The sequence below is a fragment of the Spea bombifrons genome, chromosome 3 (assembly GCF_027358695.1).
Source record: "Spea bombifrons isolate aSpeBom1 chromosome 3, aSpeBom1.2.pri, whole genome shotgun sequence".
NCBI lineage: Eukaryota > Metazoa > Chordata > Amphibia > Anura > Pelobatidae > Spea > Spea bombifrons.
The window spans coordinates 46,736,921-46,760,022 of NC_071089.1; the positions used below are offsets into that span (position 1 = coordinate 46,736,921).

General features: G+C 39.3%; 1 protein-coding gene across 1 annotated transcript in view; it reads right to left on the reverse strand.

Moving 5' to 3' along the window:
• Window positions 1-3,436: 3,436 nt before the first annotated feature.
• The window catches only part of MOXD1 (monooxygenase DBH like 1), a 42,927-nt gene continuing 23,261 nt past the window's right edge, over window positions 3,437-23,102 (reverse strand). The window contains exons 5-12 of the mRNA XM_053460144.1: window positions 18,636-18,815; window positions 15,530-15,632; window positions 11,335-11,501; window positions 10,005-10,196; window positions 6,754-6,813; window positions 6,378-6,520; window positions 5,656-5,824; window positions 3,437-3,681 (exon numbers count right to left, since the gene is read on the reverse strand). Of these exons, the coding sequence (XP_053316119.1) occupies window positions 3,529-3,681; window positions 5,656-5,824; window positions 6,378-6,520; window positions 6,754-6,813; window positions 10,005-10,196; window positions 11,335-11,501; window positions 15,530-15,632; window positions 18,636-18,815 (1,167 nt within the window). The 3' untranslated portion in view covers window positions 3,437-3,528. The remainder of the gene's footprint in view (window positions 3,682-5,655; window positions 5,825-6,377; window positions 6,521-6,753; window positions 6,814-10,004; window positions 10,197-11,334; window positions 11,502-15,529; window positions 15,633-18,635; window positions 18,816-23,102) is intronic.

A 23,102-nucleotide genomic window follows, 5' to 3' on the forward strand; every position in this document is an offset into this window, starting at 1 on the left:
CTGTAGACCCAGACAGCTTCTAGGTTAATAGATGCCTAAGGAAAGTTAAGATTTTTATGAACTAGGCATTAACAACACAAATATCTTCTGTCCCAATAGACAGATATTCATTGCAAGAACAATAAGTAAGCTCAATGTGAAGCCTGTGAGCTATTATAGCTAACTTTTGTTTAGGTATTACTGAGTGACATACCCCATGGTAATCTTTAACCCCTTAATGACAAGACTGTTTCTTACTCGTAGTGTGCTTTGGGACAAAGGCTCTTTTAACATTTTTCAGTGTTGCTGTTTAGCTGCAATTTTCTTCTTTCTCATTTTGTGCACATACACATTTTTTTTTTTCAGGACAAGCAGGGATTTCTTTAGATAGTTTGACCCCGACATCAGTGGGAACGCCCGTGACGTCACGGGACCGCCTGCAGTCCTGGCCGCGTCCCGCAAGGGAAGGCTCCGGGTAGCCCAGAAGTTCCCTGGTATGGTTATTGGACGATAATTACAAGTAGCTTTTTGCTATTTCAAAACCATTTTTCCCCCCGAAATCTGGTCATTCTGCCTCATGTGCTATTTGGGACATCTTTTAATCTGGCCAATACAATTTATCCCATCAAATCATATATTTTTGAAAACTAGACACCCCCAGGGTATTTCAAATGCTGCACTAATTCTACCATCAGCTTTTGTCAAACTTTATGGTAGTAATTTCAGAGGCCGGTTTATACCTAATAACAATAGCTAAAACAAGTTAAACATCTTATCAGTATTAACAATACAATTATGTTTTGTGTTTTTCATAGTGTAGAAAGTGAGTTACGTGGCAGTCCACATCACCTGGGGGGGGATAGTGCCATCTTGTTTACTTAACATGTGAGTTCTCTGTGGAGCTGGGATGCTGTGGTGTCTCGCAGATCTCAGTCTGGCCAGGTATAACATAGTGAATATGGTTTTGGCAACACGTTATTTGCAGACTGGGGTGATATTTCTTTGTTTTCCAGCCATCAAAGCTGAGTAATCTTGAAAGATGATGACTTTGTTCATATTTCAGGTCCGGGAATTTCTGATATGCCTGGAATATTTTAACTTTGTCCACAGAGTTTAGCAACTTGATAACTTGCTTTGGTCTACTGGTTGTTGTTGGTTGATGTGATGCACCCTCTCTATTTGCAATGACCAGGTTCAGATGAAGAGCAGTTGAGAGCCATTTCTGGAGCATAGGAAATAGTGTTTGTTATTTTACTTACTCAAGGATTCCCACAACGCTTAGGTTATGCCTCCGGCTTGCTGTGTCAGTAAGCTCTTCTGTGAAGAGGTCTTCTTTTGGAGAGGAGAACCGTGAGTCATCACTTGGTGGCTTTGAGAATGAAAGGATTTTTGTAGCATTTCTTTAGTGGTGGCTTAGCTGATGATTTTTTTTAAAATGTTCTGCCAATATTTATCCATGCTTATTTGAGTGTTGGATTCCATAGTAGGTATTTGGGTAGTATTTGTTTAACTTTTTATTTTTGATGTGTAGTAGAGACCGTGTGCACAAGATTCTCCTGGGGATGTTTGTGTTGATGTCCACTGTGTAATCCTGGTGTCAGCAGGTAAGTTCTTTTTTTGTGTATTGTGTTGGTACCATGGAGTAGCGATTGTCTGTTCAACACCCCACTAAAGGGCTTTACAACCTACTATCAGGACCATATATTGTAAGAGAATAATAGCAGTATTGTCGTCTTCTCACCCCACGATAAGGCTGTATGGCAAACCCATTGGGTCTTGGACTGTATTTGTTCAGTGGAGTTTCTCCTTCAGAGTTTAGTCGATTGGTTATAAAGTAAGGATAATACATCATTTGAGCAGACTTAGTGAAGAATGTGTGCACACGAGTCTCCTAGAGACTTGGGTAGTAATGAGTATTCAGATCAACGTCCATTGTATAATCCCAGAGTCAGCAAGTAAGTTGTTGTCTATTTTGTATATTGCACTAGTGCAGGTATTAGCCATAACTGCCCCTAAATTAACCCTAAAGACCCCATTAGCCATAACTACCACTAAATTAACCCTAAACACTCCATTAACCATAACTGCCCCTAAATTAACCCTAAAGACCCCATTAACCATACCTGCCCCAAAATTAACACTAAAGACCCCATCAACCATAACTGCCCCTAAATTAACCCTAAAGACCCCATTAACCATAACTGCCCCTAAATGAACTCTAAACACTTCATTAACCATAACTGTCCCTAAATTAACCCTAAACACTCCATTAACCATACCTGCCCCAAAATTAACACTAAAGACCCCATCAACCATACTGATTTATTAGGTAATTTATCTAGAGTACATGCAATTAATTTAGGGGCTGTTATGGTTAATGGGGTCTTTATGGTTAATTTAGGGGCAGTTATGGTTAATGGGGTTTTTATGGTTAATTTAGGGGCAGTTATAGTTAATGGGGTCTTTAGGGTTAATTTAGGGGCAGTTATGGTTAATGAGGTCTTTAGGGTTAATTTAATGCTGAGGACTGAGGGTTAATTTAATTAATTTAATCAAGTTAACTTAAGGTGCAGTTAGAGGTAAAGGGGGGCAAACTAAGGGGAATCTAAATCCTGGGGTCAGTGAAGATTAATCCTCTGAGGTTCTCTGACTCATTCTCTGAACGATTCTCTGAATCATTCTCTGAACAAATTGAATCCCTGAAGGATTCTCTGAACAACTCTCTGCCTTCAGTGACATCACCAGAGTAGTCAGGCAGGAGGATTCATAGATTCTAATGAAAGGGGCGGGGCCAATCATCAGTGACTGCAGGGAGGGACTGGGAAGTGGCAACTCCTGTGAGTCACACTGAGTGATCTGAAGAATTGGATCATGAATCGGATCATTTTTTTAACGACTCAAAATGATCCGATTCACTTTACTGATCCAAACTTCCCATCACTACACATCAACTTTGAGGACGCAATTTTTCACTTGCTGCCTAATATATCTCACCCACTGACAGGTGCCATGATAACAAGATTATCAGTGTTATTCACTTCAGTCAGTCCACAGTCAGTGGTCATTATGTTAGGGCTGATGGTGTTCAGAGGCATATAAGAGATGTTCCATCAGACAGACACTCATTTCCCCAGTCACTTTAGCAATAGAAAACAGGCAGGGAGTGTAAATGCTAAGCAAAACAAATATGAGACACTCAACCAAGAACAGGCAGCCCCTTCATAGCCTGTCCCACGGTGCGTCCTCGCCTGGGGGCATCTCAAGTTTTAATTGTCTTGTGCAATTAAAAAAAAGAAAAAATCTCCATCATCATATCAGTCTGATGATATTAAATATGGTAAAACTACGCTTCTTGTCATATCCAGCCAGTTAGTTAGGACACTTACTTCAAAACCATTAGGAGCTCTAGAGTTTAGAAAAATCTGTAATCCCAAAAGGGAAAGAAAGAGAAAGATGGTTCTGTTAAAAATTATTTAATACAAAAAGAGAAACAACTTCAAAAGTGCATATCTTCATTTCCATAAACGTGTGTGGAAGAAAATAGCAATTTTATACAAAGAAAATGTATAACACATTACATAGAGTAATGAATATGAAAATCAATGTATTGAAGGTTGAACAGCATGACCGAGGCATGCATGATAATTCTTTTGACTTGTATATCTTTTTAACTTCAGGTGGGGAAACGATCAAGCCTTGTACCTGTAATAGAAAAAAGAATGTGGCTGAATATTGTCTGAAAAAAAATTTGCTGGAGTTTTACTTGAAAACATACCCCTCAACCTAGGTACCAATTTTTCACATTTGATAATAAACACCTTGAACATGCATGAATATTACAAAATTCATATTTTAATTGATTAAAGTCTTAATGCTCAAATCCTGCCGCCTCCATCTGAAAAACATCTCCCGAATCCGCCCTTTCCTCACACAAGAAACCACCAAGTTACTAATTCACTCCCTTGGGATATCCCGCCTGGATTATTGCAACTCCCTACTAACCGGTCTCCCCTTCTCCTGCCTTCCACCGCTTCAATCCATCCCCAACACTGCAGCTAGATACATTTTTCTCTGCCGCCGTTCCTCGTCCGCTGCTCCACTATGCCAATCACTTCATTGGCTCCCCATACTCTTCAGAATAAAATGTAAACTTCTGACCCTGGCCTATAGAGCCCTCAACTACTCTGCACCCCCTTACATGTCTATCCTCCTATCCAAATACACCCCTACCCACCCCCTTCGCTCCTCTCACCTCCTGCAGCTATCTTCTACTGTTGTTACCTCTTCCCACTCCCATATTCAGGATTCAGCAAATGGACATCAAAATAAACACCAGTAAACCCAAAAGTACTTACAATACTGACTGCACCACATAATAAACTTCTGTTGTGGCAAACACCAGTTGGAGCTTTTCCCTTAATATTATAAGATAATAACCACTAACAGCTCAAATGCAAGAGACCATTTTGTTTTCAATTAGTCCCATGAGAGTTGAATTGCTTGCTTGAGAGTAAGATTTTAGTGCGTATTTTTTTCCTTTAAAACTAAATCTGCATTTTTAGATGGGTCACTGAATTGATACGTGGATATTGAGAACTTTATTAGCCTAAATTACTGGTCATACCGCAGGTCCCTGTACAGCCTTGGTGTCATGGAAATGTATTCCCACATACATTGAAGCGTACTAATATCAATTTATATGGTGCCATCATATCACGCCGTGCTGTACAATGGGCATTAATAATATTCGTAAAAAGTAGTGCATCACCTAACAATTTAGGCTTAATATTTCTTTTGTTAATATTCAGGTACTTGATGTTTTTTGATTCAGTACAGTAAGTGCTAAGCTGGTAGCTTTTACTAGAAGTCAGTAGTACATTATGTTTTACATTACATCAATCAATAAATTCAATTAAATTCAATCAAATTACCTCTTGAATATATGTATTGTAAGAAGCACTGCATAAATTGTTGGCACTGTATAAAGAAAATATAATAATAATTCTAGCCCTAACCAAAAGTATTTAAAGCATTCATTGTTCCTGATTATGTTACTCTAGTCTAGGACATTGACTTGACTTGAATCTGTATGTATTAAATCCTTGCACAAAAAAACACTGTGATAGTATAGACAGTCATCTCCAAAATCACCAGGCCTACATATAGTACATCAAGAAACACTTCTCTTTTGTTTGTGGAGTGATGTTTGATCATATTCTAACGCTATTGCCCAGACAGAGTTTGCACCTGTACAACAAAAAGTGCTCTAAGTTAACCTAAAAAAATCAATATTGTGGCAAAATACACTAATACAACCATTTTCTCTTGTTCATTTATTAAAATGCTGCACAGCAACCTAATCTGCAGAACTCACACACGTCATTATAAAGAGGCTTTCAGGCATAGCAATGCTATGTTTTTACCGATCCAGTTTTTTGAGACACCTTTATATTATGCACTTCTAGGATGTTTCCTGGTTTACTAGCTGGGTGTTTTTTAATACCGCTGCTTGAAAGCAAGGTATCAATTAGAGATGTTTCTGATGAAAAAAATACCAACTATTATGAAATGCTAGTAATTTGAGGAGTCTGAGGATCTTCTCATTCAGAAAGGTCACTGTTATGATCTCATGGGTAAACAGTGTATAGATTTAGGACGTGTTACAGATAAACATACCATCCATTCATCATTGTCATGCTTTGAACACCTAACATTTATTTGTATTTGTCGAACACGTTCGTTAAAAGAATTCCCTTTTTTTTTGGACCACTGGAAAGTGTTCATGGCATCGGTGAAAGTAAGGTTGTTGTACTTTTTAGGGCTCTTGATGATGAAAGGCCAAGAACTGCAAAACAACACAAAAGTTTATATTTGATTTATGAAACAAAGAATATAAAAAAAACTTTAAAGATTTATAATTAAAAGTGAGTAAACATTTATATCAATATATTACTGAGTTGTAAATAAGCTAAAAACTTTAATATATGGGTTAAACTGAGGGATATTCAATCAAAAAGGGACGTTGTCAAGCTTATGCTGGCCCTAATTGCAGACCATACAGAATTGTATCTTAATTCTAGGAAAGGGCAGTCTCAGGCCTACTGTATGCACCCCATGGTTCTCCAGGTATCTCCACCTGTAATGGCCTTTCGACCTGCATTTTTATGGGTTGATGGGGCCCAAGCTGCTCAATATCACCAAAGATGGGTGCCAAAGTAGAAACACAGGAACCTCTCTACCTCTTATTGGTTGCCTGTTTAAAGAAAACTGCCAATGAAAGTGCAAGGAATAAACAAGCAATTAGTATCTAATGTGATATGACAGCTATAAATAGGAAGTGCCTCGCAGAGCTTTGAACCCCCTTTCTCTGGCTCTTATTATTTCTTGTAAAAACTTACGTGACAGGCCTGTAAATCTCCTTCACACCAATGAAATTAAGTTGCTCATTAATTTCAGGAATGCTTTCACATCGTGCAAGATTAATTCTTGGATAATACATTAAATAAGAGAGACACATTTCATCTCTGGTGCTCAGTCCACCCTGAAGAAATATATTACAAATAATTAAAATTTGTATTTATTATGACTTATCCCTGCCTAAATAATATTCAATAATTATTGTGTAATCAACTCCACTGGGTAACAAAATAGATCACTGCATTTTTTTTGGTTATTTTCTCTATTGTTTTCTTTACCATATATAACTTTTGGAAGGTAAAAAAAAGCATGGTAAACATAACACAATATAGAATTTGTAAGTGTGCTAGTGCTTACCCATGTCATTGTAGTTCGTTCTTTTGTGTTGTATTGGCATTCTGTAATTAAATTGTCTCCCTGGATAGATAAGTAAAATGTTAGTTAAGTTTTCAGCGTGAAATGGCAGCAGTGGCGACTCTAGAAACAATATATAGGGGGGGGCACACAAGATATCACAGTCAAACTGGGGGGGCATTCATAATTTCCAAAAGTAATGTGCTATGGAATTATACTTTTGTTATTGGGCTAAAATAATACTTGATCATTCAACATGGGAAGCCTGAAGCCACAATTGAGTGTGACTAATCCTTGAAATAAATATTATAACACAATAAATAACTTTTCCACTAAATGATTTCAGGGCCTTGAACGTTTTGTCCCCTGAAGTCACTACAACTTCAAGAGGGCATTTTATCTCTGGATAAATATAAATTAAATAATTCCTACTGTAAGTTAAGTGCCAGGAACAGATGACCAAACACACACACCAACACAGGCTCTGTCACACCAACACCCAGACACACACACCAACACAGGCTCTGTCACACCAACACTCAGACACACACACCAGGACAGGCTCTGCGACACCGACAACCAAACATACACACACACATCAGGACATGCTCTGCCACACAGACACCCACACACATCAGGACAGGCTCTGCCACACCCACATCCAAACACACACACACACCAGGACAGGCTCTGCCACACAGACACCCACACACATCAGGACAGGCTTTGCCACATCCAAACACACACACACCAGGACAGGATCTGCCACTCAGACACCCACACACACCAGGACAGGCTCTGCCACACTGACAACTGAACACACACATCAGGACAGGCTCTTCCACACCCACATCCAAACACACACGCACGGACAGGCTCTGACACACTGACACCCAAACACACACCCTAGGACAGGCTCTGACACACTGACAACTGAACACACACACCAGGACAGGCTCTGCCACACCAACACCCAAACACACACTAGGACAGGCTCTGCCACACCAACACCTATACACACACACCCGAGGACAGGCTCTGCTACACTGATAACCAAAAACACACAAACAGCAGGACACAATCCACGTCACAGACGTCTGCATCAGGATGGATTTTTCACACTGCATTGTCGTTTATACCCCCCTTAGTGTTTTTGCCCCTGCTGCCCATATATATTAATATTAGCCCCAGTTGCCGATAGCAGGTATAGATCAACACATTAACACACAAAACAAGCTTTGCATGGTTAGATCAACTGAAATTCACTTGTGATCTCAGCACTGAAGGTATATATCAAGTAAACAGAATCAGACATACAAATCCTGTATTTGCAGGTATACAATAGTATATGAAACGTAGCATTGCAGGTATAGATCAAATAAATACATGGAAGCAGCATTGCAGGTATTAATCAACTGAATAAGACATACAAACACTGTATTTGCAGGTATACATAAATAATGTATGGAAATATATAGATATGGATCTACAGAATAACACAAAAACCCAGCTTTGCAGGTAAAGAGCAATTGGAATTCACATAAAAACACATCATTAAAAGGTAAATTTAAAACCCCCTAAATTACAGGCATAGATCACAGGTTGCACACCCCAAAGCCAGCCCTGCCGTCCACACTGCCCACACAGCAATCACACTCCTATCATACCCAGGCAACCAGTAAATGCTGGTAGCTAGGCATGATGGGACTGTGCTTGCTGTCAGCAATCACACTCCTATCATGCCAGGTCAGCCAGTACATGCTGGTACAGGGTGGCTGTAAGTGATGTGTAGACCCCATACTGCTGGCAGCATCAATACACAAGGGGGGCAGCTAGCTAGGTTTTAGCATGTACTGGCTGACTTGGCATGATAGGAGTGTGATTGCTAACAGCAATCAAAGTCCCATCATGCCTAGGTTCCAGCACTTACAAATCCAACCAGTAAATGCTGGAACCTAGACATGATGGGACTGTAATTGCTGTTAGCAATCACACTCCTATCATGCCAAGTCAGCCAGTGTATGCTGGTACAGGGTGGCTGTAAGTGATGGGCAGACCCCATACTGCTGGCAGCATCCATAGACAAGGGGGGCAGGTAGCTAGGTTTCAGCATGTACTGGCTGACTTGGCATGATAGGAGTTTGATTGCTAACAGCAATCAAAGTCCCATCATGCCTAGGTTCCAGCACTTGCACATCCAACCAGTAAATGCTGAAACCTAGGCATGATGGGACTGTGATTGCTGTTAGCAATCACACTCCTATCATGCCAAGTCAGCCAGTACATGCTGGTACAGGGTGGCTGTAAGTGATGGGCAGACCCCATACTGCTGGCAGCATCCATAGACAAGGGGGGCAGGTAGCTAGGTTTCAGCATGTACTGGCTGACTTGGCATGATAGGAGTTTGATTGCTAACAGCAATCAAAGTCCCATCATTCCTAGGTTCCAGCACTTACACATCCAACCAGTAAATACTGAAACCTAGGCATCATGGGACTGTGATTGCTGTTAGCAATCACACTCCTATCATGCCAAGTCAGCCAGTACATGCTGGTACAGGATGGCTGTAAGTGATGTGCAGACCCCATACTGCTGGCACCATCCATAGACAAGGGGGGCAGCTAGCTAGGTTTCAGCATGTACTGGCTGACTTGGCATGATAGGAGTGTAATTGCTAACAGCAATCACAGTCTCATCATGCCTAGGTTCCAGCACTTACACATCCATGCTATCACACACACACTCATTCATTCATATACTCATTAATTCACAGATTCATTCCCTCAATCACACATTCTCATTCAAACTCCCTCCCCACCCCTTACCTGCACTGCAGCTCCTGGACGCCGCTCACAGACTTCAGCAGAGGGCGCGGCCTCCCTCTGCGTTCTCTGGTAAAGCACAGAGGAAGCGGGACTGGAGCAGAGTCATGTGATGTCACGTGAACTCTGCTAGGTTCCACTTCCTCTATGCAGTACAGAAGACCCTCCCACAGGTAAGTAGCAGGGCTCGAGGTGCGGCCCGCGTAAGATCGGTTGCCTTGGCTGCCGATCTTACTCGGGCCGCACCTCTCTCTCCTCTGAGTTAAAAAAATAAATAATAATAAAAAAAGACGGGATCCAAATTCGGCAGGGGGGCAACAGGGGGGGCAAGGATTAACCTGGGGGGCAATTGCCCCCCCTTGCCCCCCTGTAGCGACGCCACTGAATGGCAGGATTCTGCATTACTGTAAAGTGACATGATTAGATCCTTACAGGTAGAATGACTCTTTCTTCTTTTAAGTACTGGAACTCCTGAAAGTTGAAGTCAAACTCATTATCATAAGCAAGTAGTTCCAGCTCCTCTCCGTCCCTGAAATGGCGTGCCTGGATAGCTTTTCCTGCAATGTGTGCATGTAGAAGAACTGCAAAGACATGGATCCCAGTTGGCTTTTCGTCGTTCAAAGCCTGAAATGATTTAAGTAGGTTGTCATTGTATAACTATTATATAATGTTATTATTTTAACGTTGTGCTGCAAAGTAAATTCTGGCACAAAGCAATATACTGTTGTACTGCATTCAAATTAGTTACATGTACTTTATCCACATAATTTCCAGTTAACATTTATTCTTTTGTATAGAAAATATGCTCAAATGACTTGTGTCATGTGTAAAGTAACCAAAATTACTTTTCTCCCTTACAAAAATAATGCTAAAATATTTAAGCAAAGTAAAAATTAGGCTCCTTGTGCTACTATTAGGACTTGTGGGATTATGGGAAATGAAGGAAACATTACATGAAATGCCATGACCTTGTCTTTGGTGGATGAAGATGTCAGGAGTAGAAAACAAATCTGAATGATTTATAAATGGTGAATTCCAAAACAGTAATGCCAGTACAGATGGTGTGATGGGGATATGGTAGTTGCAGTCTGAGGGCCTTGTAACTAACTAAAGGAGTAAGGACATTGAGAAGGTACGACAGAAGAGTTTGTATTGTTTATAAAGGAGGCACTGCTCCATATGATTGAGGACTATAAACTGCTCCATACCTTTGCAGGATTAAAAATGCAATTATTCCATCTTTCTTGGCTTAATCCTTCTATGTCGAGACAACAGCATTTTACAAGTCCAATTATATTCAATGTAATAAAGACAAGCTTTAATATTAGGGCCTTGCAGGGTGCAGAAGCAGAGTTCACCACAATGGGATTAGTGTCCTAGTGATTTTCCCCTTGTACCTGAAAACTGGCCACTGGGCCCCTTCTTACCGCCGCTGCTGATTGTATGCGTCCTGTGTGATTGGTTGTTTGTATATAACGCTATCATATTCTCGGCCCATTAAGTTTCTAATTTGATGCTTTTGTTTATATCTGATCTTTGTATTCTCTACGGGCCGTTACAGATATCTCTGTATTTATTTATATATTGATGTGATATGAATAAAATATCTTATTGAAAAAAAAACAAACAGAAACTGATACAGTCCAATACTCTGAAAGCCAGATGGCCAAAAGGTGATTGGGAAAAGGTAGACAATGCATTAAGCAAATAACCTATAATAATTAATTATTACATTTCGTTTAGAAAATGTTAATGTTCATACCTCTTCCAAACATTCCTTAGTGCAGTGGCCCTCGGAGGTGAACAGAGACATTCCTGGAGGGATCATGTGATAAAGACTAACCCAGATGCCAGTCTCTAAAACACCTGCGTCATATTTTCTTATATTTGGAGTGTAATACATCCGTATTCCTGAATTATCCCTTAAACCTACAAAGAAAATCACCGCACGTTGAATAATAAAAATACATTTATATAAGTATAAGTCTGATCAGTAAAAAATAAAACACAATACAGTATTCCAGGGTTTAACATCCCACCTAAAGAGGGGCTGTCTGTCTTCTTCTCTTTTACCCACCAGCTCCAACAGATTCTATAACATTATTACAATTAACAATATCAACAAACAACGTGAACGGATATACAGGCCCTTCCTCTTGTGAGCCTACATTCTATTAGAATATTGAACTTCATAACTGGGTTTTATTGGGTTTTTGTTAATGGATAAACATTCAGGAAATAAAGCGAATTCCTTTGCTACCAATTGGATTTCTTTTGTCCCCCACTCCCCCGAAACTCTCACACAAGCCAGCACAGCAGTTGGCTGGCGTTAAGAAGACTACACTTATTTACTAGGAATCAGAAGAGCTTTTTGTTCAGGGGCTGGGACATTATAGTGTATATACTAATAATTAATATTATTAAACTGAAGATTACAAAGTTGAAAGGTACAAAGCAGTAAACTTGTGCACGACAAGCAGCATTTTTGTTTTTGCCGCATTCGTTTTCAGGCTACACATTTTGTCTCTGGGCTGTTCGGCTCACATGAAATTCAGGGCCATTTTTTGAGTTGTACTTGACATTCGGAGAGCATTACCAAAGGGAGAGGTACCTGACACTTTCTTGACTCACCTTCCACCTACAACAGCACCATCTCCAGGTTAAGGAAAAGATCCACACTCTGTTTTACACTGCAGGAACAGCTGCACTGCACCAATGGATACGCACAACTAGAAGCATGCAGTGCGACTCAATTTATCCAAAAATTTGACTAGTGTGATTACTTGATCCCTCAGAGTAAAGAAGGTGATATGACAGCAGTAGTAACAGGTCACTGCAGTAGGACACTGGCACATATCCAGCCCCACCGTACAGGACACTGAACTTCCCTCAATATTAGAAAAATATTTTTAGGGATGCACCGAAATGAAAATTCTGGACGGAAAGCGAAAATGAAAATTCAGGATTCAGTTGGTCGAGACCGAAAACGACCCCCCACCTTTATTTAAAAAAATAACTGCACTTAAAAAATAACTGCACTTAACAGCAATCACACTCCTATCATGCCCAGGTTCTAGCATGTACTGGTTGCCTGGGCATGATAGAGTGTGATTGCTGTTAACAATTATTTATATATATATATATATATATATATATATATATATATATATATATATATATATATATATGTACATATATATATATATATATATATATATATATATATATGTACACATATATATATATATATATATATATATATATATATATATATATATATATATATATATATTGTTATTTAATTATTCTGTCCAATATTGGTGTGTCACTTACTTTTTGGTTTACACACCAAAATTGGACAAAAAAAACAAAAACAACAAACAAACAAAAAAAAAAATATATATATATATATACGCTAACAGCAATCACACTCCTATCATGCCCAGGCAGCCAGTACATGCTAGAACCTGGCCATGATAGGAGTGTGATTACAGGTTCCCTATGCCATGCTATCACACACACTCATTCACAAACATTTGTTCACTCAATCATATACTCATTCATTCCCTCAATCACGCATACTTACTCATGCACCCTCCCCCAGCCCCTTACCTGAACTGCATATCTCTCACTCGCAGACTTCTGCAGGGACCCTGCTGCTTCCCTCTGTGTTGCTGTGCGAGCAACTTCTCTTGTCTCGTCCTCAGGGGAAGAATGAAAGGAGCAGAGTCATGTGGTGTGCATTCACGTGACTCCGCTGGGTTCCTGCTTCTCCTTGCCAGTACAAGAGACGCACTAATGCACAGGTAAGCAGCCTGGCCTGTGAGGACGATTATTTTCAGCTGGTTTTTTTACGGAGCTGGCTAGTCCGACCCACTACCTCCGCTGACTTGTGCTCCCTTAGCCTGGAACACCACACTTTCCCCGGTTTCCCAGTCACTAGCCGAGACTCAGTGTAGGGTATAAACCAAAACGAAGACTAATTTATTTCTCACACACAGGACTGGATATATCCAGCAAAACACACATTAACATAAAACAAGATATTGGGATACAAACTGCCCCCTTAATCTGCCTCCTAGAGACAACAGGGGCAGTAACGGGATTAACAATACAATAGGGTCCCAATCTCCACTATCTATTGCTGGCCAGGGATGGCCGGGGTAAATGTCTGTAGTAGTGGAAATGGGGGGAAGGGGGGGCAACATAATAATGCACCATGTGGTGGACTGGTCTGATATTAAATAAAAACAATGGCGGTCACTCCCTGCTTGCAGATCTTGGCTGTCTGCTGGAGATAATCCCCTCAGCAAGTGATGGGATAATATACTGCTGGGGGTAGCCACAGAAGCCTTTACAAACCCAGGGCCCATAGTCAATAGGGAGGATGCTGGCAGTCAGGCCTCTCCAGTGGTCCCAGTGATGGAGGCTTCCGTCACAATGCCCTTTTCGGCCGATATATTTCGGCCACCAATATATCGGTGCATCCCTAAAATGTATCCCTCAGAGTAAGGGAGTAAAGAAGGAAACTGAGCTGCAGCAGCACAGGCAGAGCAGGACACAGGGCAGGCACAGACAGACTGAACCCCCCAGTAAGGAATGGCATTGAGGCACAGGGCATGGAACAGAGCAGGACAGGATAAGCACTGGCAGACAGTCACATCTAGCCCCAAGACTGATTCTCCCTCCATATTGGAAAAAATAAGAATTGATCCGCTAGTGTAAGGAAGGTAAATGAGGATCAGCAGCAATAGTAGTAGAGCACTGGGCCTGGGCAGGCAGTGAGAGATAATAGGCACACACAGTCCTTCGGAGCAGGACTGAATTTCCCCAATATTTTAGATATGTAAAGAAAAGGTTCCCCCAAGAGTAAGGATGGTGAAACAGAAGCAGCAGTAGTAGGGCACTGACCCTGGGCAGACAGGAACTGGCAGATGAGCCAGGACTGAATTATAGTTATAGTGTCTGGTTTTATCTCCAGTATTTATTTATCAATGAAGAATAATATATGATATGATAGAAAGAAAATTAAAAAAGTGTAACTTGTTCACAAATTAGAGGTTTGGCTGGTAGCATAAATGGGCAACTATCTTAATCAACTAAGGAAATAACAGGAACAGAGCAGTATTTAATAAACAACTGAAATGCACCATGAGCAAGCAATCAAATGCCTAATTGTGTCACAATTATATTATTTTTGGTGTTGACTGATATGTGAACACAAGGACTGTCTGATACAGTCACTATAAAAGTGGTATCTATAAATTATATACATACACTACTACAGTAGTACACCACAGATTCTCCAATGCACCGCACACCACTCAATTTTCTGCACTAATAACGTGTAGTATGGTAGGTGAGCAATGAGCATTAACCTCAGCCTCTGCTAAGCTAACTGTCACTCTCTCACACGTAAAGTCTCCTCAGTTACAAAAACGCACCAAAATGGCTTCTAATTTTTTTCAGGACAGTACATTGGACAAGAGTACATAACATAAATGGAGCTATTTAGTATATATACACATGCCATCACAGCAGTGTTTTCTGGGTATGTTAGCATATGTATCTCGGTATGTTAGTGTGTGCATGTGTCTGGGTATGTTAGTGTGTGAATATTTTATGTGTGATTGGGTATGTTGGTGTGTATGTCTGTATTTTAGTGTGTGTGTGAGTCTGGATATTTTAGTGTGTGTGAGACTGGGTATATCAGTGTTTATGTATGTGTCTGGATATGTTAGTGTGTATTAGTGTGAGTGTATGTGCATGTGTTACTGTGTGTTAGTGTTGAATGTCTAGGTGTATTAGTGTCTGGATGTGTTTGTTAGTGTCTGAGTGCATTAATGTATGTGCATGGGTGTGTGTATTAGTGTATGTGTGTTAATGTGAATGTCTGGATGTTTGTTAATATGAATGCCCCTCCCAATGCCAAGCTCTGGATCTACCCCTGGACTTACCGTCTTGATGCGATGGGTTATCGTAATGAATTTCCATTAGAACATATGTAGGATCAGTAGGTAAGCCTATTGATAAACCAACATGAGGTGGATATGTGAATCCCTGCAAATGAATAATCAATAAAAAAAATCAACATGTGCATTTTTAACCCCTTAAGGACCGGGCTCATTTTTCGTTTTCTACCCTGTGGGACCGAGGCTGTTTTGACACTTTTGTGGTGCTTGTGTTCAGGTGTAATTTTCTCCTCACCCATTTAGTGTACCCACATAAGTTATATATTGTTTTTTTCAGGACAAGATGGGCTTTCTTCAGATACCATTATTTTGATCGTATCATCTTATTTACTATAAAAAAAATAAAAAAAACATGGTGAAAAATTGAAAAAAAAGACATTTTATGACTTTTATTTGAAAAATCTTTTACTCACCTAAAAAAGCAAGTAAAAAAACTAGCTAAATAGATTCTACTACTTGTCCTGAGTTTAGAGATACCCAATGTTTTTATGTTTTTTTGCTGTTTTTTGTACGTTATAGGGCAATAAGTACAAGCAGCGTTTTATGATTTCCAAATCTTTTTTAACAAATCTGGTCAGTCTGCCTCCATCTCCTCTTTGGAACATCTTTGAAGCCGGTTAACTCAATTTAACCCCCTCAAACCATATATTTTTGAAAACTAGACACCCCAGGGTATTCCAAATGCTGTTATTTTAACCCTTTCCATGCACCAATTATACAACTACACTTTGTCAAACTTTGTAATAGTAATTTTTTTATTTTTTTTTCCACACAAATTGTACTTTAGTTATAGATATACAGGTTCTGGTATATGTCACTATCAAACAACCCCCCAATATGTGTTCAGGAACATCTCCTGAGTACAGCGATACCCCACATGCATGGGTTTGTCAGATTGTTTGGCTGGTAAAAGGCTACTTTTGGGGCATGCGTAATCCAGGTGGTCATTTGGTCATTCTGCCTCCATCTCCTCTTTGGAATATCTTTGAAGCCGGTTAACTCAATTTAACCCCCTCAAACCATATATTTTGGAAAACTAGACACCCCAGGGTATTCCGAATGCTGTTATTTTAACCCTTTCCATGCACCAATTATAGAACTACACTTTGTCAAACTTTGTAATAGTAATTTTTTTTCACACAAATTGTACTTTAGTTATAGATATACAGGTTCTGGTATATGTCACTGTCAAACAACCCCAATATGTGTTCAGGAACATCTCCTGAGTGCAGTGATACCCGACATGCATGGGTTTGTCGGGTTGTTTCATATTTAAAATGCCACATTTGGGAAGTGCGCTTTTTTTCTCCATTTTGGTCAGTCTGTACCTATGCCCTATCTGTGAGCTAGGCCACTCCAATTTACCCCATCAGCCATTTTTTTTATATATTAGACACCCCTTGGGTATTTGAAGTGCTTTTATTTTAACTCTGAGATTTTTGAGAAATTTTAGCACTTGCTCAAAATAATAAACTTTATTTTTTTATTTTTTTTATTTTTTTAATACTTTTTTTATATTTTTTTTTACACATTGTGCTGGTACTGGATGGTTCATCTAGTGACATCACTGCATAATTATTTTTAAATGTTAGCACATTTTTTTTTTTCCATTTTTTTTTTTTTTATTTTTTTTTTGAATATTTTACTAATCACATAGTGATTAGAAAGCTGGGCTCCATTGACTTGCATGGTTGAATGCAGTACCTGTATTCAACCAGCAAGTGGAGCCAGTTCTCTAGAGGGTCTGGAGACCCTCTAGCGAACTTTTTCGTCTTTATTGTTGTAGTTCCCGGGCCGCCGCCATCTTACTTGATGGCGAAGATCACCGGCAGCTGCGGCTGTGACCGCTCTCCGGAGCGGTCACAGCCCACCTAAAGGTAAGTGTTTGGTGTCGCTGGATGCCTCCTGATCGAGGCATTCCAGCGACACCATTTAAGTTTAGGAGGCGATCGTTGATCGCCTCCTAAACGCTTTTAAAACGGGCGTCCGCCGCCATACACTGTATGGCGGCTGTTGACGCCGCGGGGAGGGGCCAGACATGGCCCCCGATGCCGATCTCGGCCTTGCTGAATGCCTCGACATCGAGGCATTGCAGCAAGGCCGTTTAAGCGAAGAAAGTGATCCTTGATCACTTTCTAAGCTTATTTAACTTTTTGACGGTTCAGGACCGTCAAAGGTCATTTAGTGACCTTCTTGTCATGACGGTCCTGAACCGGCAAAGGTCGCGAAGGGGTTAAAAAAAACTTCTTCTAAAGCGCTATAAAATGTTGAGACAAGCAGAAAGGGAAAGACAAGCTCACTTTTTTTATTCATTAGCCACTGTTACATGGGATCCCCCATTTGCATAAGTCTGATATTTATACTCAACATATAATATAAATCTTACAATACACATGGAATCATCAAGTATTTCATGATCTAGCATCGCTATATTAGTGCAACATCATAAATGTAGAGTGTGTAAATGTATGATATTTTCATTCATGCTACTAAAGTTTCCTTTGAAGGCGTTAGAGTTGATCTTTGGCCAAGATCTTATGAGACAAATATAATCTGCTTTTGTTTTGTACACATCAATGTCACTTAGTATGCTAAACAAAGCTTGAATTATAAAAGTTTTTCTTACTCCCGGGTGCCAACAGAACTAACTTAATTGATTGCTCTAAGTAAGAAGTGATAGGCATTACGTCATATAACTGCCTAAATAACAAATAATCTGAAATCTTTCTTACCATATGGCATTTCAAAATATGAAAGTTACACCATAGAAGATTCCTTAATAATTAAATTGTTTTAGCTTGATAGATCCTGCCTTGTATACTTTTTTTTTTTATATGTATGATTGTTCTACTGTTTAAATATTTAACTCCCTAAGTGCTCCCACCAATTACTGTTTCACTTAGTATGGTGCCTATGCCTGATTCTTGTATCAAAACTTAATAATTAATAATAATTAATAATAATAATATGTCCCCGAAAGGAATAGAAGTTCTGTTGTAGACCTGGAGTAGGGCGTGAAGCATATGACATTCACAATTGCCCAACCAGAATGTATTGCAGCTACAACACACATAAGAAAGTCTGAACTTACCTCTCCACCAATCGCCCATGCAAAAAGCACAGTTTCACATGTAAGAAAGATGTCTGGCATGTTAGGATGGTAACATTCGTGCCCATAGTCTAGCACTGCATTGCTGGCATTTCTATCACATTCATACAGTAAAATGTGATGTACTAAGTTCTCATGACCCTTTTGGATCAGTGGTTCAACCTGATAAGAAATAAGCATTTCATTCAATTACACTGAAAAGCTTTTACTACAGACAAAAAAATATTATATTGCCTGCAAAGTATAGAAGAAAATAAGTCAATTAATGCATTTCAGACAGTCATATATTATTTGGTTATAATCAAAATATTTGTGAATTTGATCTATTTAGGTATATAGTTGTACCGTGTTAGCCACAGGAAGAGAGAAAGCTTTCTAGGTCTCTTCTTGAGGCATCTTATAATATGGTAAAGTAGGCATAATATACCTAAAGAAGAGACCTAGTTAGTCTTTAAAGGCCACAATCCATTATACTTCAGTTAGCGAATAAAAGGTATCATCATCATTGTCTGTATAGTAGTCAAAATTGTTTAAGAATCACTGGGAGATATGGTGTATATTACGGTAATATGTTTGAGCGCGATAACAAATCTACAATGTGTTTTTGAAGAGAGTATCTCATATTTTCATGTGATAACACTGAATAAATGACACTCTGCTACAATGTAAAGTAGTGAGTATACAGCCTGTATAACAGTGTAGATTTGCTGTACCCTCAAAATAACTCAACACACAGCCATTAATATCTAACATCTAGGCAACAAAAGTGAGTACAGCCCTAAGTGGAAATGTCCAAATTGGGCCCAAAGTGTCAATATTTTGTGTGGCCACCATTATTTTCCAGGATTGCCTTAACCCTCTTGGGCATGGAGTTCACCAGAGTTTCACAGGTTGCCACTGGAGTCCTCTTCCATTCCTCCATGATGACATCACGGAGCTGGTGGATGTTAGAGACCCTGCGCTCCCCCTCCTTCCATTTGAGGATGCCCCGCAGATGCTCAATAGGGTTTAGGTCTGGAGACATGCTTGGCCTTCTCTGACAGCCGGGGAAGGTCTGCACGATGGACGCAGACGACCCCCGCTGCTAACCGCACCTCCTTCCGGTTAGCATTGGGGGTTGTCTGCGTCCATCGCGCAGACGTTCCCCAGCTGTTAGTGATCAGAGTTCCCCTCACTGGGGAATTCTATCTGACAGCCGGGGAAGGTCTGCACGATTGACGCAGACAACCCCCGCTGCTAACCGCACCTCCTTCCGGCTGCAGCGGAAGTTGCCTACGCGAATCGCGTAGACGTCTACACGCTACCCGGACAACGCACCGGTCAGAAGCACCGTTTTTTTGGGGGGAGGGTTAAATGGGGAAGGCGTTTCTGTAGGCAGAGTGCTCTATGGTTAAAAGGCATATCATGGGTCACAGTGGCATATAGGGGGTTTAAGTAAGGCATTTATGGGGCAGAGTGACAAGCCTGGGTGCAGATGTGCAGAACTGGGGGGCAGGTTGGAAAATATATCATAGCTTTTATTAAAAAAAAATTTACATAGTTTACATGAATTAACAATTACTGGTAAAACTTTTTTCCTATATTCAGGCTTTTTCTTTTTTTCCTAAATTAATATTCAGATTTTGGGGGGTCGTCTTATAATCAGGGTCATCTTAAAATCAAGCAAATATGGTAAATACCTTCATTCTATAATAGATGTAAAATTTGCAGACATAAATAAAAATGAATCACCACAAGTGGGAAGAAATATAAGCAATACATTCACCCAAAAAACATTCTTTAATAGACAACTAAACACAAAAGAACCAGTGAATTTATGTGGCATAGATGATTAAGGATTTTATGATGATATGCTGTTGGCATAGTGAGTACATGAACAGCTGCACCAAGTATACGCTAAAACCTGCCAAGTCCATATGGGAGATTACACAGAAGGTTGGAGAATAGCAAGGGTAAGATCCTGTGGGACTTCCAGATATAGACAGCCAATCAATGTGACATTGTGGTGGTAGACAAGGACCAGAAGACAGTGGTGGTGATAGATGTAGCGGTGCCAAGTAACAGCAATGTCAGAAAGAAGGAGTGTAAGATGCTGGAGAAGTAACAGAGCCTGAAGGATGAACTAGAGAAGAGGTGAAGGCCAAATTGTTCCTAGTGGTCATAGGAGCACTCGGGGATGTGACCCCTAAGATGAAAGAGTAGCCCCAACAGATTCCAAGAACAACATCAGAACACTTTGTCCATAAGAGTGCAGTGCCAGGAACAGCTAAGATACTGCACAGAACCCTTAAACTCCCAGGCTTCTGGCAGATGACCCAATAGGGGTGAGAAGGGAATATATATATATATATATATATATATATATATATATATATATATATATATATATATATATACACATATACACAGCAAAACATGCAAAATGTTGCATGTTAAAATACCTTTATTTGAAATGGAAGATAAGATAAACTCTGTATTTACACATACAACAAGCACAAGCAACTTTGGTCCTTAACTTGTCATCAACTTAAAACCAGACATATGATCTATAGAAAAGGAACAGAGACAAAGGATAGAAAATGAAGAGTTTGGTATTTTTCTTCTAAATCATGCCCTTTTTGTGAACTATAATTATATATTCAAGAACTATAGAGAAGCAATAGGATACTGCAATGGGTAAAACACAAATCCTTTAATAATGTTGCTTGAAAAAACACCACCCACCAAAAACAGAGGCACCTTTGTTTCATAGCCATTGATGTCTTTCAGTATTCACCTCCCTAATATCTGCACGTGAATTCATGTTCTAATGATAATGGCCAAATCAAAGCGTTTGGCTATCTTTTTCATCCTATTCATGTTTCTTTCAACTTTTTAAAACGTTATTTGTTCCCTTTTAAGGCTCGAGGGTTAACTCTTTGAAAGCCAAAAAAGCAATGTAAAGTAAAACAAAGCATTTACCCAAATAACACACATTCTCCTGAAGGAGGCCAGCTGCCTTCACCTGTGCAGCTGCTTTCACCCCTCTAGGAAGTACAGACATCTCGTTTTCCACTGGACATGACAATCAGGACACCTACTGTAAGACTAATTACTCAAATCATGCTATCTCTGATTCATTATTGTCTCTTGGAATCTAAGCATTGGGACACCATATAGTTAAGGTCAATAATTCAAATTAGAATTTTATTTAAATTCTTAACACTGAAGGATTGCTAGCAAATTAGATTTTTTTATTTGGCATTTGGCCTACAATGCCGGATTTGACACTTTACCTGCAACATTTACATATTGCATAGCTGAACTGGAGAACAAAATCGTTCCTAGAACTTTAAGGTTGGTATATATATAGACATACGGTACATTCTAACTATACACTCTAATATTCTCACATCACAGGAGCTGCACAAATTCTGCCAGGAAATGGGCTCTGCTCAGCCTAGTTAAATTAGTAGGAAGGGGAAACATTTCAATCACAAAACATTTGCAAAAATCAAAATGTTACTTGTACTCTCTAGTATTTTACACAAAAAACTATTAGCAGACACATTTATTTTTTCTCGCATCTGATGATTTAATCACATACAATGAATGTAATAAATAAAGTATTAAAGGAACAATAAATGCATTTATTAGGATAATCTGACTGCCCATGTGTAAGAAGATTCATTCATTTGTTAAAAATTCAACATTATATGTTTAACATTTTTTTACTTCCTTTACCATTCATGCCTACATTATTTTGGTGAGTGTTCAATGGAAGATGTTGTCCTATATTTATCAAGACAAAATAGGAGCAATTTTAATGCACAAAAGAACAAAAACATTACCTTGGCTTTTATGGTGATAGCTCCATACATACCATTTGCTCTAGAGCTTACTTGATAAATAGCCCGGGTATATTACACAGTTCTAACCAGGCTTCGCTGCTTCATTAACAGCGTGTGGTGATATTTAAAACTGGTGTTATTTCGTTATATTTACTAGAATATTATAATAAGAGAATTGATGCAGTCCATGATTTGATTGACATTTGGGCAAAGTATTTCTAAAGAAAGCTACATAGTATTAACATATTTCAGAGATGAATGGGGTGCATTATTCAGATAATAGATGGCTCTTTCCTGATTGTGACTCATAAACTATGAATTCTTTATGACTGCCTAAACAAGAACAGTATTTCATCCAAGAAAACCATCTATATATCACTTGCTCTGACTTCCTGTATGGTCCTGCATGTTGTGAGATCCCATTATCCAATTTTAAAGAAATATATATTCACACAGATTTTATTTTAGAACTGCTTATACATAGTCTGAATAAAGAAAAGAAGATTATGATCCATAAAAAGAGTGAACACCATGAATCCAAGCAGTAACACAGCCCAATTTGGAGTTTTGTTAACCAATGTCCCGTGTGTGTCCATTTATATTCCCCAGTAATTTTCCT